The sequence below is a fragment of the Eptatretus burgeri genome, chromosome 15, assembly GCF_056783735.1.
Source record: "Eptatretus burgeri isolate ZD-2024b chromosome 15, Ebu_testis_v1, whole genome shotgun sequence".
Classification (NCBI taxonomy): domain Eukaryota; kingdom Metazoa; phylum Chordata; class Myxini; order Myxiniformes; family Myxinidae; genus Eptatretus; species Eptatretus burgeri.
The window spans coordinates 24,985,861-25,003,573 of record NC_140975.1 but is presented as its reverse complement, the minus strand read 5'-3'; the positions used below and the strand labels follow the sequence as shown (position 1 = coordinate 25,003,573).

General features: G+C 44.7%; 2 protein-coding genes across 9 annotated transcripts in view; one reads left to right on the top strand and one right to left on the bottom strand.

Moving 5' to 3' along the window:
* TEX2 (testis expressed 2) overlaps nucleotides 1-11,257 on the top strand; it is a 57,076-nt gene extending 45,819 nt beyond the window's left edge. For 4 of the 7 annotated variants that reach the window (XM_085858551.1, XM_085858549.1, XM_085858550.1 and 1 more), the window contains exons 4-12: nucleotides 232-589; nucleotides 682-932; nucleotides 2,081-2,224; nucleotides 5,373-5,472; nucleotides 7,891-8,002; nucleotides 8,546-8,695; nucleotides 8,789-9,001; nucleotides 9,105-9,225; nucleotides 9,327-11,257. In XM_085858551.1, the coding sequence (XP_085714677.1) occupies nucleotides 232-589; nucleotides 682-932; nucleotides 2,081-2,224; nucleotides 5,373-5,472; nucleotides 7,891-8,002; nucleotides 8,546-8,695; nucleotides 8,789-9,001; nucleotides 9,105-9,225; nucleotides 9,327-9,473 (1,596 nt within the window). In that variant the 3' untranslated portion in view covers nucleotides 9,474-11,257. The remainder of the gene's footprint in view (nucleotides 1-231; nucleotides 590-681; nucleotides 933-2,080; nucleotides 2,225-5,372; nucleotides 5,473-7,890; nucleotides 8,003-8,545; nucleotides 8,696-8,788; nucleotides 9,002-9,104; nucleotides 9,226-9,326) is intronic. The other 3 variants (XM_085858554.1, XM_085858553.1, XM_085858555.1) reach the window with 3 other exon arrangements.
* Nucleotides 9,999-17,713, bottom strand: part of SCYL1 (SCY1 like pseudokinase 1) — a 66,907-nt gene continuing 59,192 nt past the window's right edge. For both annotated transcript variants that reach the window (XM_085858557.1, XM_085858558.1), the window contains exons 15-18: nucleotides 14,758-14,838; nucleotides 14,314-14,586; nucleotides 14,097-14,163; nucleotides 9,999-13,982 (exon numbers count right to left, since the gene is read on the bottom strand). In XM_085858557.1, the coding sequence (XP_085714683.1) occupies nucleotides 13,858-13,982; nucleotides 14,097-14,163; nucleotides 14,314-14,586; nucleotides 14,758-14,838 (546 nt within the window). In that variant the 3' untranslated portion in view covers nucleotides 9,999-13,857. The remainder of the gene's footprint in view (nucleotides 13,983-14,096; nucleotides 14,164-14,313; nucleotides 14,587-14,757; nucleotides 14,839-17,713) is intronic.

Below are 17,713 nucleotides of genomic sequence, written 5' to 3'. Positions count from 1 at the left end.
CTCCAACCTGCCGATTCCCGAAAAAGTGCCGATATCAACCGTGTGTGTGTGTGTGTGTGTGTGTGTGTGTGTGTGTGTGTGTGTGTGTGTGTGTGTGTGTGTGTGTGTGTGTGTGTGTGTGTGTGTGTGTGTGTGTGTGTGTGTGTGTGTGTGTGTGTGTTAGTCATAAGTGGCATATCCAGTTATATATTTGCCAATTGCATGATCTTTTATTGTGCCTTTGTTTCACAGGTCTTTCTGGTACCCTCAGGACTTGCCAACAAGAGGATATGGAACCAAAAGTATCCCATTTGTCTCATCTTAGCCAGCCAGTCAATGGAATGCAGGGTGAAGGATCAACGAGAAATAGAAAAGGAAGAATTGATAAAGGATCTGGAGGAGGATGAGGAGGAGGAGGAAGAGGAGGGGGATGATGAGGGAGAAGAGGATGAGATCAGACAGGACTCTGAGGTGGTAGAACACAGAGCAAAGCGAGATCTGGCGGGAGATATTATTCTCTACTTGTTTGGTCGTACAGGACGTGAAAAAGAAGAGTGGTTTAGGAGATTTCTGAGAGTTTCGTCCATGTCTAATGAGAAGAGCACAAGAGGTGAGTTCTTGCTTTTCAGGCCTTCTTCGATATTGCAAATTGAACGAGTTGCTAAACGGACCTTGATGCCATGATTTTGACATTTCTCTCAGGTTCTGCCTTTTCACCAGGCCGAAACGATAGTGCGTGCAGGAGACCAGCACACAGTCATGACGGCAGCCAAATTAACGTGGAAGAGTCTTCTGTCTCGCCTTTGGGACCTCCCTGTGATCCGATTGTTCGCTCGCAAAGGGATTATGTGTTTTTCCTTTCCAAGTTCTTTCCAAATGCGGTTCACCATAATGGTACCTTGGTTCGACACGCCGACAGCAGCCCAACACGTGTCTCGAAGGTTGGATCAGTGGTGATTGACCATATTGCTGTCATAAAGAATATCTATGCGAGTCAAAATTTGCTAATGCGTTACATTGCCTTCATGGAATTTGGTACGTTATAATTTTGCCTCTTTTTTTTTGGATACCTTTGCCCAGTGTCGAATATTCTATTCCCACTACGTAGTTACATATCGTAGGACATGTCCGTAATAAAGTGCGCAGCATCGAAATTCATCGTTTGTCCGATTTTTACATATCTTGTTCCGAAAAACGTTGATTCCGATGCACTAGTTTTGTGACGTCCGCGTAGAACGCATATGCATACCCCTAGTAGCCGTACTTGCATAAGTCTATTGGAATATTAATCGCCTTTTCCCCAGAGAATATGTTCAGAATCCTTTGTTCTGCAATACGTTTCGCTGGAAAGATCGACGAATTGCTCGTACGGAGCAATGTTTCCTCGGTTCACGTGCGTAATACATGTCCGTCAAAGTTTCACGGGGGAGCATAAATGATAAGCTTTACTATTTTGCTGCATTGCAATAAAGGTATCAATTATATGTATTACATTGTAATTGTAGTATACCCATCTGCATGAATCGCCTCTATTGATGGCCGATCGTGCAAAACGACGCCCGACGAAACTGATGATGCAGGTCTGTCAATTTCTTACGCACGTGAAAGTGGTCTGCAGGTCACGTAAACGAGGTACAACAGAAGTGATGACGCTATAGATATGTGCCGAGTGGCACTGCACAAACAACACGTCATTGTTTTCCGATGAAAAAGCCCGTAATGGCCGTGATAGCTCTGCTATTATGTGGAAAAACGGCATTTTATCCCCTCATATTTCGGTCAAACCTGACGCACGTTAACCCCACTTTTTTGGCAAACATTCTATATTTTCTTCGTTTTCCAGTGACTGGAAGCGTTTATAATGAGTGAAACCCAAAAATGTGGTATCAAATGATTCCAGAAGTGACGAATTGAGCAGAATTATTTGAATATGATTTTTCTGACCGACTGTCACGCTTTTGTAACGCATTAGCGAATTTCGACTCTTGTACATTTAACAATTAATTATTCGAATGCCACAAGGCCCTGTGTAAAACTTGCAGCTTGCTTTCCCCTCACTTTCTCATCATGACCCCCATGTGTTGCCCTTTGATATTGACAGGATGCTGGTCATTCTGGGACTAAGGACATGCAGTACGCCTGGCTGAATGCCTTACTCAGCAGAATCTTTTGGGATTTTCTCAATGAGAGGGACTGGATAGATTGGGTGTCGTTCAAGATACAGAAGAAACTTGGCAAGATAAAAGTGTGTCAGCCATTGTGTATTTATTTTCTTTCCTCTTCATTTGATCGCGGTAACACCTCGTTTCAATCGCTTTCTGCTCTGTATTTGCTGTTCAGGTGATGGTACACACTTCTGTTAGATTAGGGATCTTTCTCCATGCACTGCTGTAATTTTTGTTTTTGTATGTAAAATCTGGGCTCCTGGAGTAGTTAGAACCTATAATGGATCGGGACCTAATGGAACAAAAGGAACAGCAGAAAGAGAGGAGGGGGGAGGGGTGGGAATGGGGGGAGCACACTAACAGCAGGGTTGAGGGACAAAATAGAGGGAAACTTTGACAAATGAGGGGTATGGGAGGACACAGGGTGGACAAGGTGGAGAGAGAGAGAAGTAAACTCAGGAAAGAAAGATTGGAAATTTGGAAAGAGATGGGCTTTGGGGGTTTAATGGGAGTGGAAAATATGTGATATTGATTGTTGTTTGTATTCAAGGAACTTTAATGTGAGTTTGGAGGTATGGGTCTGGGATTCACTTTATGTTGGCTGGCTTCTGGGAGGAGTGCTCTACAGCCTGGCCATCCTCCTCTCTGGGAGGAGGTGTGGTCAGCCTTTTGGACTGGCCATCACAGTGACAGGGTTTGGCGGAAGAGCACTCTACCAACCGGCTTGAATGCGGCTCGGTCTCGCGTTGGATGCCGACCCTTTCGTAGACGGACGGTTCCTGCAGTGTACCTCGTCCCCCAACCAGGAGCTTAAGACGATGCTTTGCTCACGAGCTTGCATTCATTCTTGGGGCCCAGGAATGGGGCCAGCACATGTGTATTGCACTTCACTCGATTATTAAGCCCATCACAGTCGTATATAATCCAGCTTGAGCATAAGTGAGTGAAAAATCGAGAGGCGTGCCCCAGTGGCAGCCGGTCACAGCTCTTGGCATGCATGACTGCACTGGACAATAGGGAGAACCTTTGGCTCAGCTCCATTTGGCCCTAATGTCTATGCTAGATCAACACTTGATCCAATGTATTAGTCTATTGACTTACTCAGCGAGAGGAGGATAACAGGGAGAGGAGGAGGAGGATAATAGTGCAGTAGACAGAAGGACATCACCATGGTGATTTATATGCTCGGTTTCTCATTTGGAATTATTATTTTTAAGCTTTTTTATTTATTTATCTTTTTTGGTTGTTTTTTTTGGTTCAGCCAAAATGAGGGCAGTGAGGAATGAACATTGACCGCACCTTCACCTTTTCACAGCATACACACACTGTGTGTGTGTGTGTGTGTGTGTGTGTGTGTGTGTGTGTGTGTGTGTGTGTGTGTGTGTGTGTGTGTGTGTGTGTGTGTGTGTGTGTGTGTGTGTGTGTGTGTGTGTGTGTGTGTGTGTGTGTTTTATATATATATATATATATATATATATATATATATATATATATATATATATATATATATATATATATATATATATATATATATGTGTACACATTCACCTCCTCTTCATCTATTTTGGCTTGAACATCTCTATCATAGCCCCTTGTAATCACCTCTTTTCTCATGTATAAAGTCCTATTTCCTTCAGCCATGCCTCATATCTTGATCTCGTGAGCCCCTGAATCAATGTAATCAAACTCTGCTGAACCCTCTCTATGGCAGCTATATGCTGAACCCTTACTTCCTATGCTGGATCACCTGATGCCGAACCCTTCCTCGCATGTGGGGATGAAAACTGTACACAATGTTCTCGACATTCCTTGATTTGTATTTCATCGCCCTGCAAATACAAGTAATTCTTGTATTGTGTATAAGTTTATCACTTTCATTAGAGCACATGTCTGTCCAAATTCCCCTCCTCTTTGGCCCCATTGAAATTTAAATGTTACTGAATTGATCATTTATCAGTCAGTCCATTAATGTTCTTCAATTATTTTTTTTCCAGTATCAGGTGCATTTTTTAAGGCTGAGAAGGGAATGTTTTTGGATTCAAATTGGCTGCACGATGGCGCTAAACTTGTAAACACTAGGTAAGCCCTGTCGCGTGCACTCGGAGACTTGTGCAGCAAACGTGTTATTTGCTCTACCACGATAACTTTGAATCTGAGCAAGTTTGACGATTAGATAATCAAGCCACGTGATCTGGTCTTTGGCCACCAAAATGTAATGGAAATGGAAATGAAGATTGAGAAGCTGGAGCTGGACAAAGGATGGACCTCCTGTTGGGCAATCTTTTTATTTTTGTGTATGATGATTCTGCCATGGAAACTTGCCAATACGTTTCCCATAGGCAATTGCGTATTGTAGTTTGAGGTAATAAATCATAGCCTAGAAGTACACACACTCCCCTCCAAGCTGGCTGGCCTGGGTTTGAATCTCAGCCCAGCTTTAAACTGTCATCTCGGTGTTTCGCATGCAGGACGATTGATCAATGTGTACCATCCCTCGGATGGACGTTAGACTGGGCGCCCTGTCTACTAGGGTTAGTTGGTGGACATTAAAGATCCCACAGTGTCTTTTGTAAAGAGTCGGTGAGCTGTCACCAGCACCATGAACAAATTACAAATTCCTGCTCTCACCTACATCCATACATACATACATCAGGACCATACTGTGCAGAGCGTTGGTGCTGCCTCAGCAGTCTCCTTGGCTAGTGGGCACAATCCTGGACTGGTCACCACTCCAACACAGGATACCAGCAAGGTCCATTGGGACCATACTCTGTACAGAGCGTTGGTGCTGCCGAAGCAGTCTCCTTGGCTATTGGGCACAATCCTGGACAGGTCGCCACTCTGACGCAGGATACTTGAATGACTCGGTCATCCCAGCAAGCTGGTACTCATTTTGCTGACCTCAGAATGATGACACGCTGAGTCAACCCCACCTGGTATTAATTCAACAGCCGAGTGGGATTTGAACTCAGGATCCTAGGATCCCAAGCCTACCACCCTAACCATTGAGCCAACAACAGGCATATGCTCGAACCTTCACAGCGGACATTGTTTCGGCAGCATAGCCGCGCATCCAGCAAGCATGTGCTCCATACAAACTTATGATATTGTAAATCGGTAGCTGATTTGCCCGTTGATTTTTAATTTTGTAAACCCATGACTTGTATTGGGGCAAACGTCTGAACACCACATTTCATGGATGGTGCCGGTGGTCTTGTGCCCCATCAGTTACCATACTTCATGAACGAGCTGAGATTGACCGAGTTGGACATGGGAACTTCGCTGCCACACATCATCCATGCCAACAAACTCGCCATGGATAATCAAGGTAACACAGAGAGTCGCAAACTCAAGCCTTGGTAGACGTGGCGCGTTGAGGGCGAAACGCAGTTTGTCTTGATTTGTTAAACTGTTGCTCACATTTTGTCGCATTAAATGGGTAGATTTGAAGAATCCGTCGGATCGTGCAGTGACATTTCCAAAGAATGGAGAGATTGAAATATTTGTGCACGTGAACATGATCTGATGTGTTGCAATTGGGATTTTGATTTTTTTTTATAGAAGAATATTACAGCTGAATGATAGTTGACGCGTCAGGTGATTTGCACCGTTTTCCTGGATCGGTGTCATTGTGCATGTAATGTGAATATGTTGAACTTTAAGATTATTTTGGCTGTTGAACCTGCTCAGATTTTGCCAAAATGGTGTTCCACAGAAACTAAAAATTACTTTCATTTGTATCATTGTCACAGCCTTGGTATATCATCCAATCGAGCATGGTCACCCATTTTGAGACTTATTTGCCCTCTTGATTCTCAGCCTACGTCTATCTGAAATGTTGATAATGACATCTCGTATGTCAATAATGAGCAAAAACCTGACTTGAGTATCATATCAAACGTTGACTAAATGATGTAATCTGTGGTGCAACTCCATTGAGGGGTGTTTTTGTTCTCTACAATGGTGATCATGGAAGAGCAAAGTTAAATTGGTAGTGGGGTAACAATTGGGCACAACCAGCAAGTGGATAACTGGAGACACACACACGTTGAAATCGACAAGTAGTTGGGTTCATGGGGGGAATAAAGAAGATGGGGGTTGACGAGATGGAGGTGCACTGTCTGCTTTTTGAAGCCCTGGAGGGAAGAAAGATAGAACTGCCTCTGGAAGGTGGTTCCATAGATGAGAAAAGCATGGAACAAAAGAGTTGAGGTGTCCATTTTAGAAGTTTAATGAGGAGGGGGTTACTGGAAGAGCGCGTGCATCATGGAGTTGCTGACGAGGATTGGAGGACTCGCAGAGTGGAGCGAGCCAATGTCGGAGAAGAGACAGTAGAAAAAAAAGATCACTGACCTGCCTTGATGTGAGAGCAAAAACCTTGTACTTTGGCCGTGTCACAGAAAATCCAATAATTTTGAGAGCTTTATATTCCAAAGAATCCAGGAGACTTGTGCTGGAGCACCAGCCCAAAGCAAAGAACAGTAGTTCATATCTATTTTATATACAGTCAAGACTTGTGGAAGAGCTCGAACACTAAATGGATCAGGACAAAAGGAATCGGGTCATGAATGGCGAGTGATTGCTCGTTTGCATCTTATACTTGCCTTGCATTCGTTTAGGGTGAGTAATTTGCCACCTGCCTTTTATTTTTTTTCATTGTTGTATATTGAGCCTCAGCTCGTGGAAGAGTTGGTGCACTGAACGGATCAGGATATAACAGGACAAAAGGAACAGCAGAGAGGGCGGGGGGGACAGCAGAGAGGGAGAGCGGGGGGGGGGGACATCAACAGTGGAGTTAAATGACAAGATAGAGAAGGGCGTGGACAAACCAGGGGGTGGGAAAGGATGCATGGGGTGGATAATGGATACAGGAGGGAAAACTGGAAATTTGGGTGGGGGGGGGCTTCACGATGGTAGAAAAGATCATGGTTTTGGATGGGGGATTATCTGAGAGGGTGGGAAACAGCTGTTTTGTAGAATGAGATTGAAAAGAACGTGGACGTTGGTTCCACAGATGAGTGGAGGTGAGCTGTGATCCTGGATTTTGTGAGTTTCGCTAGAAGTGAGTTGATGATGGACCACGTGTGCCCTGCAGAAACCTGGGAGGGACAAAGCATGGAAAGAGCAGAGGGTGCAAGACCACAAAGTAGGCGGTAGAAGACTGAGACCACTGACCTGTCTGTGTCGGGAAAGTGATAGGCCCATAGACTCGGCTTCAGCATGGTTTCCATTGATCTACAATTACTGGTTTCCTTCTAAGGATTCGTTTGATGCCGAGGGGGTCCCAAAGTTAAAATCCGTACATTATGAAGAACAAGTTCCGTTGAGGTTCGTCCTACAAGCACGAGGTTTCTCGATGTTTACTCGTGCTCTGGGAAGAGCGTGTCCAGATTTGCATCTAACAGTAAAAATGCATGACATCCTTGTAACGTTGCATTACAAGACAAAGGGTAACACATGGGAATGGAACTGTCATTGCATCGACTGTGCTGCCTGGAATTGTAGTGGCAGTGTCAAACGACTGTCGTTGGTACCAGGTGTAGTAAAAGTTGTGCTGACACAGTCAACGTTTCTCTTGGATAAATCGTAAGCGATATAATCAGACAAATTACAAATGACCATTTGGACCCTTAGTTTGCTGTATTGATTACGCATGTAAATGGAGAAGTGAACATGCTGGAGTCCTCCTGTTTTCTTTTCTGTGTCTCTCTCTCTGTCTTTGTCCTTTGTTGGAAATCCTCCCAAGGTCTTTGGATAGATTTGGAAGTATCTTATAAAGGCTCTTTTCAAATGACTCTGGAGACAAAGATGAATTTGACTCGCCTGGGAAAGGAGTCCGATTCTACCAAAGAGGAAGGGTACGTAATTGTGAACGATAGCTGCACGGCATTCCGCAAGGTCGGGAGCTTCCTCTGTTTGCGTCAAATGTACTTTATTTGGGATGAATTTTTCGAAGGTATTTGTAAAAGTGAAACATTTGCTATCTTAATACGACAGACTACAGTCCGAGTGAAATACTTGGACTATGAGATTGACCTGTTTTTATTTATTTATTAAAGCAAATGCACCGGTGCTGCTGATTTTATTTTTTTTTTATTTCTCTCTGCCGACTTGCTGTGGATTTGCCATCTTTTCTGGTGAGTTTTGAAGTGCTTTTCCATGGTGCGATGGTTACTTGCATTTGATGCAGACGTGATTGAATTATTATTTTTTTTTTTTTAAACCAATTCCCACTGTTGTGTGAACAGGAGCATGTGCCACGCTGGTATTTGGCATTGCATTTTACCTGCAAGTCCCCTTTTGCAATGTACTGGAATTACCTTGGCAAATTATTTGAATGAGTCTGCTTTGCGGGTGTTTAACTCGACCACTGGGCCTTCCAACCGACTTGTCGTAACTAGGTTCAGGCTCAAGTGTTCATCGTTGGCTGACAGCGATGAAGAATCATCCAGTGCAGGCTCTTCAGACGAGGAGGAAGATCGCCCCCTCCCACCAGTCGACGTGGTGACGGGTCCGATTTGCGACAAACCTGTTGCGCTTGGCACGGAAGGGTATTGAACACGGTTAACTGTCTTGATAAAATTGAATTGATGTGAAAATGCTTTTGAAAAATGTTACTTTATTAACAATTGGCTTCCATTCAGATTTGGAGGCGGAGGCCGCACAAGCCGCAAAATACTCCGCTTCATGGACAAAATCGCCAAATCTCGGTACTTTCAAAGAGCCACAGAGAATGAGTACATCAAGAAAAAGATGGAGGAAGTCTCCAACACACCGCTCCTGCTGACCGTTGCAGTTCAAGAATGCAGAGGAGAGTTGGCGATCAATATCCCTTCTCCACCCACCGACCGTATTTGGTACGACTCGACTGCGATCTTTGTGTGTCTTTCCATTTTGTTTTTCCACTCTTCATCAGTCCTATTCCCTTGCCCCTCCCCCCCCCCATGCGTGTTTCAACAGGTACGGTTTCCGGAGACCCCCCCACTTGGAGCTTAAGGCTCGTCCAAAGCTCGGTGAGCGGCAGGTTACCTTCACTCATGTACAGGAGTGGATCGAAAGCAAGCTTGAGCAAGAGTTTCAGGTATGGATTTGTTTGAAGTATGGGGGTTGGAAGTTGAATATTTCTTCGTGTGACCAACAGAATTCTCATCGATTGTGTGAACGTCCATTTTATTCTCACAGAAAATCCTTGTGATGCCAAACATGGATGACCTGTACCTTCCCATCATGCATCCAGCCCCTGAGACGAACTACAACCTGCAAAAAAAACCCTCAGAAGCCATCGTCGGAGCTGGCTACAGACAAGTGACGAGGAACATCATCGAATGAAGTTCAAGTTTCAAGGAGGTCGAGTGCTCGTTAAAGTGCTTTGGGAACTGCTGTGGTGACTTTTTAAAATAAACTTAACCCCCACCCCCCCCAACCTCTCCCTTTTCATCTGCTGCAGCATTTCTGATGTGACAATCTCTCTTCAAGAAGAATCGTTTTATTTATTATTTTTCCCTTTTGAATGAGCAATCTGCCCCATTCTGACACTAAGGTTTTGAAAGTCAGCATTCTATTTGACACTCCTTGACCAGCCAATGTGATTCCATGATGATCCTCTTCATTGTCAGTTTTGCACGGTGTTGTCCAGATGAATACCTGAAGGAAGGATGGACAGAGTCGATGACTTTTCTGCACTTTGGTCATAATGGCTGCAGAAATGAGACTTTGAACTTCTCAAATCCAAGCTGTAGTTTATTGTAATTGTCAAAGGATGAAGTCTTTGGCTGTTTGCTTTATATCTGACTCCTTATTTTATTTTTTTAAATAATTTATTTTATTTTTGGGGGGTAGTTGGTTTTGATTAGATTATTTTTATTTTTTTTTTTTAATTTCTGGTAGTCATTGTGGCAAAATCCCTATTAAGTGTCAAATGTTAACACTGCAACATTATTGCCCTTTGAGGGGAAAGGTGAGCTCTCCTTCAGTGGCTCTTGCTCCCCATCCAACCCCTTCCTTTAGTTGCTCTTGTTCCCACTCTCCCACATTTTGTTGCTCTCTCCATTCTTTGTGTTGCTCCTCCCCCCCCCCCCTTTCAGTTAAGCCACAGTGAACCAAATAAAAAGTTGACTGCTTTAGCTGTGTCGGCCAAATCTGCCAACGTACATCTTGAGGCTTTCTTGTGTGCATGCTGAACTGCTCATCTGGATGGACTTGCATTAAACGTGCCCAATGCCGTTTGCTATTCCATTCTTTAAATGCAAGTTCACCTTCAGGATAAGTAGCCATCGGCACAAGTAACGCAGCTTGAAATTTTACTTTTGCTGCAGAATTAAACTCCGCCAAATGGAAGGGTTGTTGCTGTAAATAGTTTCTTGTGTAGATAGTCTTAAAGTTGGAAATTGTGCCAGTTGCCCTTTTTTTTCGTGTGAAAATCAATGGTAATATGTTGTAATGAAGGTAAAACTACGATTTTTCACTGAAGTATTGTATTTCATGATAAGCCAGATTCACAAACCTTAATTTTGCCAACTAAGCTGGCCATTTTGTTGTTGGAACAAGGACTTGCTGTAACAGGGTTTGACATGTTTGTAAGCTTGGTATTTATGATTAGATTTTGGAAAGGCCTAATTCTCCTCTGTGCCAGCACATCATGGTTACAATCAAAACATCCTAATTATTGGGGGTTAAAGTTTTTATTTTTGTTTTTTTCTTCTTGTGCTCATGCTTTATTTAACCTTTAAAAAACGTAATCAGTCCACCCCCACCCCCCCTTTGGTGATGCATAATGCTTTGCGTTCCCAGTTTGTTCAATTTAATATTTTTGAAGTGCAAGCAAGATGACGGGAGGGCATCTCAAATGACTTCCTTGCTGTTGAGCTCTCACCAAGGTTATTCTTCACAAGGGACTGAGTTTAGCTGGGATACAGGGCATTGCATTGTTAATGGGTAGGTAAAAACCAGCTGGCCATTGAGTCTGGATTTCTTAATGGATTTAAGGTTAAGCCTTTACAAATCACTACTTATGCCATGTCTACAAATAAATCCACACCAGGTGTGTACTGCAAGGTTTCGCTAAGCTGGAACACTGACATCACCAAGTAAACGATTAAAAAAAAAAAAAAAAATCCAACGTGGAAGATGTCCCCCAGATTCATCAGACACACACACTGAGTGCAAGTCATTCTGCTATTGAAGTTACCTGTATGACATAACGTGTTGCTAATCTTTTGTGAAGCATTTCTACGTTTCACAGAAGATGCATTTTTTTTTATTTAATTTTTTTTCCTCTTCAATGATATTGTAAACTTCACGTCATCAGTGAAGCTATCTTGCAAATGCCGAAGGTTAAAACATTTTGTTGCTTTTGTTCAATGCAAAACGTGGATTCGAGGCCATGATGCTGCTGTGTACTTCGGTGCAATCGTTTTTTAATTGCTCGATTTGAAAGGCCATGTTGCTTTGTGTCTGTTTTTGTCCTGGATATCGTGTAATCTGAAAACAAAAATAAAGTATGTTTACCGATTTGTGTTTTAACCCTCATCTGTGTGGACAAAGAATTTTTTTTTTTGTGCTAATTTGATTTACCCAATGTGAGTGCATTGGGAAATGTTTTAAGGGTTCTTTTTTTCTTAATGTTGAGCTGTTTATGTTTGGCAAAGTTTAACGGGTTCATTCAGCACATGCACTAGAACAACCAGTTGCTGTTTTCTTGTGTATCACTGATAAAGTCCTCCCCCCAAGGAAGGCACAACTTTAACACAGTGCTCAAAATACGCTCACATTTACTTACCCAATTGCTGAACCACACGTGCTTTTTATTACCTAATGTTATATTGGCACAGATAATATGCAATAAACTTGCTAAGCAACAGCCTACAGGTTATTTTCACAGACCTTCAGTCAAAGGGCAAGCAGAGATGTGGGAAGCGAAACAGATTATCTTCTTTAGTGGCCATTATTCCCACTTGTGGGATTGGCTGGCTGGGGGAGGGGAGAGCTTGGCCCAAGTCTTTCATGAACCAGCTCTCCCACTCTGACATTCGACTCGGTAGTGGGGGCAGGAATTTGTAATTTAATAGTGCCGGTGATAGCTCACCACCTCTGTGAATGACTGTACAATCTTTAACGTCCTAATGCTGACGGATGTGACGCCCAGTTTAACGTCCATCCGAGGGACGGCACCCACATTGATGAATCACCTTGCCTGTGAAACATCAAGATAGTTTATAGCTGGATCAGGATTCTAACTCAGGCTAAACAGCTTGAAGGTGAGCGTGTGTATTTCTTAGCCACCCTGCCACCCCGGGATTGTTTATCTGGTGGATTAAATGAGGGGCTGAAACAAATGTTAAAAGAATGCCTTCTACAATTTTGCAATTGTTTATGTAAATAAGTGGAGGGATAAAACAAAAGGCCAACTTCCCCTCGGCTATCCAACACTGCCTGGAGATGTACTTGCACAATCAACCCTACCTAATGCAGCTATTTGATTGTCACTTAATAATGAAAAGCTAATGCACATTGCCCATACTACAACAGATGAACAAAAAGGTAACGGAGAGAATGCCAAAAAAAAAATGAACCATTCTACAAAAGGACGAGTTGTGTTGGTGTGGGGAAAAGAAATGCGAGTTAAAATGGAATTTTTAGAGATCACACGTCACAGGCTCTTCTTGTGCTGCCACGTCCCGGTTGGTCATGCGCCGTGATAAGAAAAAAACAAAACTGCCCGGTAATGAACCCCTTCAATTTCCGCTGTTAATGGGACGAGCATCAGCAGCATGGACACAAAACATCAGATGCTGACCATTGCAGCAACATCGCATGTGAAAAACCGAACCACAACCTACCCAACCGCCTACTCCACGGCGATTATGTGAATAACCACAGCGGATGGTGGGAAAGCATCACAGGGCTTTTGAACACACCAACTGTGACCAATAACGGAAACCCAATCCAGTTTACGTACAGTGGCATTCCGTTCATCAAACGAAGGTGTAGGTCAATAAGAGTTACCAAGAACTACCTGTATCCTGAATCTGAAGTGATCGATGAACCCTTGCGGTCATTTCCTTTAAATTGCAGTCAAATATTAATACACTTTGCAAGATTGTTTTAGGAACACCAGTTATAGCAACGCTTCACAGAAAAGCTATTATGGGCTGAGAAAAAAATTGGGGGGGGGGGAAAACTATCAATACTATTTTAAAGGAAGCAGGAAACACCTCTGAGCATTGAGGTAAAGGCAGGTGCAGCTCAAGCATTTAGCAAATCGACCCATTTAAAAGCATAACGTAAAATTCAGAACATGTTTTGATGACACAAACGATGGCGAAGAGCAAGCAGGCAAGGCAACGAAGCCACAAAGAAATATCTTTTGGTAAGTGTCGGCCGGAAAAATCGTTTCCATAGCTTTAGCCGAAATTTTCTGTCCATCAATGCTCCTGGAGGCTTCTGAACAGCGTTCCTCAATAATAGCACCTGTGCATGGACTATGGTCTCACAAGGGTTGGCTCGATGCAGAGCCGGTCAAAACGGGCAGTGCGGCAAACGAACCAGGCGGGAAGCATCTCTTCGATAAAGAACGGCAAGGAGGACTATTTCAAAGCAAGCCGTAAGAACAGAGTCCCAGGACGCGCAGGTACCGTTTCAAACTGCCAATGCGGATTCCAATGTCGATGGAACAACATTGGTGCAGCACATTTTCTAGCTTCTGCACATACAACTACCGTAGCTTTTGAGCGCCCAGATGCAATGGTCCCTTCTTTCCACGTCGTGCATCCCTTTCATGCTGGCGCTGCCGATTCCGCTCATCGCGTCTTTTGCGTGCTGCCTCTGCACGGCTCACACCTGTTTTCGTCACACAGCACGCAAATTCCCATTACACTGCGTAACTACCGTATGGACATACGATGCGGAATCCGAAAGATTCTTGGACTGTCCAAGGCAAAAATCCAAACTCACCCTCATCTTCTATCGGCTCCCAATTCTCTGTGTCCCAGCCACCACAGAGATTCAGTTCATCCTTGCCCTGAGAGGCGTGTACACAATCAGGCTCCAGCACTCCAAACTTTCATAAATAAATAAAGCAATTGAGCTCACCGCTTCGAAAGGTCAAAACAACCAATGGTTTCTGATTGAGACAACCAACAGCTTAGTTAACTCAGCAGGTTAGGCTTACCTTTTTCGTGGTCGTGCACATGGTTTCCCAGTTGTACTCACTGGCAAGTTTCATCCCCACTTGCGCTTTGCCACCATCTCCCATCACTTTTGGTGACTTTTCCAGCGATTTATCTTCTTTATGCGCGATTTTCTCTCCCCACCCACACGAGTTTCCGGCAACCTCTTCCTTCTCCTCTCCCCATCCTGCATCTGCCCAGCTTTTGTTCCAGTCATCATCATCACCACCATCATCATTGAAACTTGCACTCAACCCCATCTTGTTCTCCATCACCTAATGACACAACACATCCAATTGATGGACCTTACATCAGTGCATTGATGACAAAGCAAGTATGTTAAAACTGCTTGCATGCAAGAAGGAACATCACACAAATGGGGCCCAAGGCTAATCTGCTTGTTAACGCAAACAACTCGTGAAGCAAGCACTCGTGTGATCACTAACCTGACCAAAGTCAGAGGTCGCACGACTCGACTGTTGCTGCCAATGCGATCCCCCAGTGATGCGGGTCAATTCCGACGTTTCCTAGTTAGAGAAAAACAAGCGAGTTTCTATTTCCACCTCCACTCCCATTCTCTAATCTAAACAAACTCTCAACGCACATATTAATCTCACTCATCAAGCTTAGGGGGTGGGGGGAGGGGCAGGACGATCATTTTATAAAAAGGCATCAACCTCAATATACTTGATAGGGTGACAAGGGCATTTACATTAGCTCTGTATTTGGCAGAGGCGAGTGATAATTATGAATCCAGGCAATCTCACATATATATTAGGGTGCAGGGGACTTGGACTGAGGCTTTTCATTTCTGTCTACACATAATAAATAAATAAATAAAATCACGGCAACCTCCATCTCAACATGAATGGAACATCAACGAGAAAGCATCTGAAAATGCAAAGCCTGTCCACTTTGTATTGGGACTTCATATTTTGTATGTGAAACGGTGCGTTGGATCTTTGGACCAAATTCTTAATTTGTCTTTATATTGTTACGGATGTGGAAATTCGCAGAGCACCATCTAGGTCCTTAGATCAGTTATGTCAATAAGTCTGTGTTCAGATAGATTTGCCCACCGATGTTTAACGGACAATTATTCGTGTAACCGGGCTGTGATCTTTGAGTTAGCCGTTATTCTCTTGCTATTGTTATTTTGGACCAACCGCTTCACAACAACTACCTCCACCACAAACATCGCTCTGACCAACCGCTTCACAACAACCACCTTATCTACAATGCCAAACGCATTTCAACCACAACAACTGCCTCCTCCACAACCACCCTCACACAACCACCTTCTCCACGACACCAACCACAACAAACTTCTCCACAACGCCAACCACCATCTGCTAAACCGCATCTCCCCCAATACCCAACAACGAAACAATATCGCTTCACCTTCGACTCCGCGGGCGCCGCCATCTTTGCGCCGGCCACGGCAAAATCGCTGCAAACAAACGCGGGGGTTTCCTTGTTGCCAGGAACGGTGATTTCTACCACGTCCGCTCTCCCTTCAGCGTCGATGATCTCTACCACGTCCGCTCGCTCCAAGCTTCGCCTCGGAATTTGGATCAGGAGATCAAGAGGGGTGGAGCCAGTGGGGGTCAGAGGGGAAAGAGCAGAGATCAATCCTCACCTCACGAACCCTATAAAAAGGCATGCAGAGCGCCAAGCTCGTTGTTGGCAGTCGGTCAGGGTTTGGTGTGGTGTGAAGACCAAGGTTCGAGTCCAGTAGAAGGCAGTGAAGGTCTGGGTTCGCCAAGGAGACGGGAGCGGAGAGCGCGGCCAAGCCTGCCGTGCCGTGCAGAACTGCGCATTCGTGTGCGGGACGTGGGGAGAACTGGAGAGAGGTCGCCAGCCAGCATCGAACGGTCCGAGGTGATCGGGCTTCGGGACAGTCCAAGCAGTGCTGAGGGACGGACAGGCTCTTAAAGAGAGCATCAACTCTGAAAGAGCAAAAGACCCGTTCGTTCCTCTGAGGCGTTGCTGGCTGGGCCCGAATCGCCGGGCTGCCGGACGGGGCCTGGGCCAGACCGCGGTCACGACAGCCGCCGTGGGTCGCCCCAGCGAGGAACCTCGAAGGTGAAGGTAACCAGCCCGGCCTCGTGGAGCTTCTGCGGTCATCACAGCTCCGTGAAATAAAGACCCGTCGTCTTTCCTGGGGTTTTCTCTTTGTTGCTTTTGAATGAACGTTATGGCGCCATGTCCGCAAGTAGAACTGTTAAGTGTGTACATAATAGATAGACGGTAGTAGCTCTTTTGCATTGCTTTTGTTGGTTGTATACTTGCGTGCTTGGTCGGCCTTGCATAATTGCATACTTGCATGACTGCATCACTGTTTACGTGTGCTTTGTAAATAAATGTGTTTGTTCAAATGTTAACCCATTCGTTGCGTCCTCTTCCCTTAATTGAGCTGCCGTTCTGCGTTCGGAATATAGTTGGTTTTTAAATAGCCGATAAAGTGATCGGGTCCAACGGGGCTGCGCGATAATACCCCGCTCGGTTATCCCAAAACGAAGCGAGCTGCTTAAGCGGCTCATCTCCAAGCGGCCCCGTTGTGGTACAGTCTCTCGGTAGTCTGTCCGCACGATTAATTAGGTATATCAACAATTCGGCGATTGACCCTGTAGCGCACGGGTAGAGTGTTGACGAGGCTGTGGTGTGCACCCAAAACACACCCAGAGCGGGATTCCGGCGTTTGATCCGGAAGGCTGCGACTAGATTGTCCGTTCGGTGGGTGAAGCGGCCGCTATTGGTAAAACGCGGTCGTTCGCACGCCGGCGGGCGGAAATCCACAACAATATTCTCATAATAAAGTTTTGTTGAAAATTTGATGACAAAAGCTCAGAAAGTTATGGCATGGACAGCCACATACACAGATGATTACAAAATCGCGTCTCCCGCTGAGCGTGGGCCGGGCTAATAAATAGCCTCAAGTGGGCCGACGGTCATCTCTTGAGGTTTAAGTTCAGACCTCTGCTGAATCTAAAATCTGGGAAACGTCACGGACCTGATCCGACATCGAAAAATCTAAGACCGAGCGATTCTGTCGACCATCGAGTAGAAGGGCTGAAGAGCAATAGGTTGGTAAATATGGAACGAGTAGGGATCTGAAATGGCATCATTTGGAGTCAAACAAATCATGAGTGCGGACGAGTGATGACCCGAGGGAGTGGGAAAGAGCTCTCTTGAATCCCTGAAGGGAAGAATGGGACTGAACAGACTGGGGAAGTTGGTTACACAGGCGAGAGAAAATAAATGAACAAATGAGTGGATGTAAATAGTGAGCCTGGATTTTGGGAGTTTAACAAGAAGAGTGTTACTGACAGACCATGTGCATCTTGCAGAAACCTGGGAGGGACAGAGACAAGAGAGGGCAAATTACATCAAGAGGGCTGT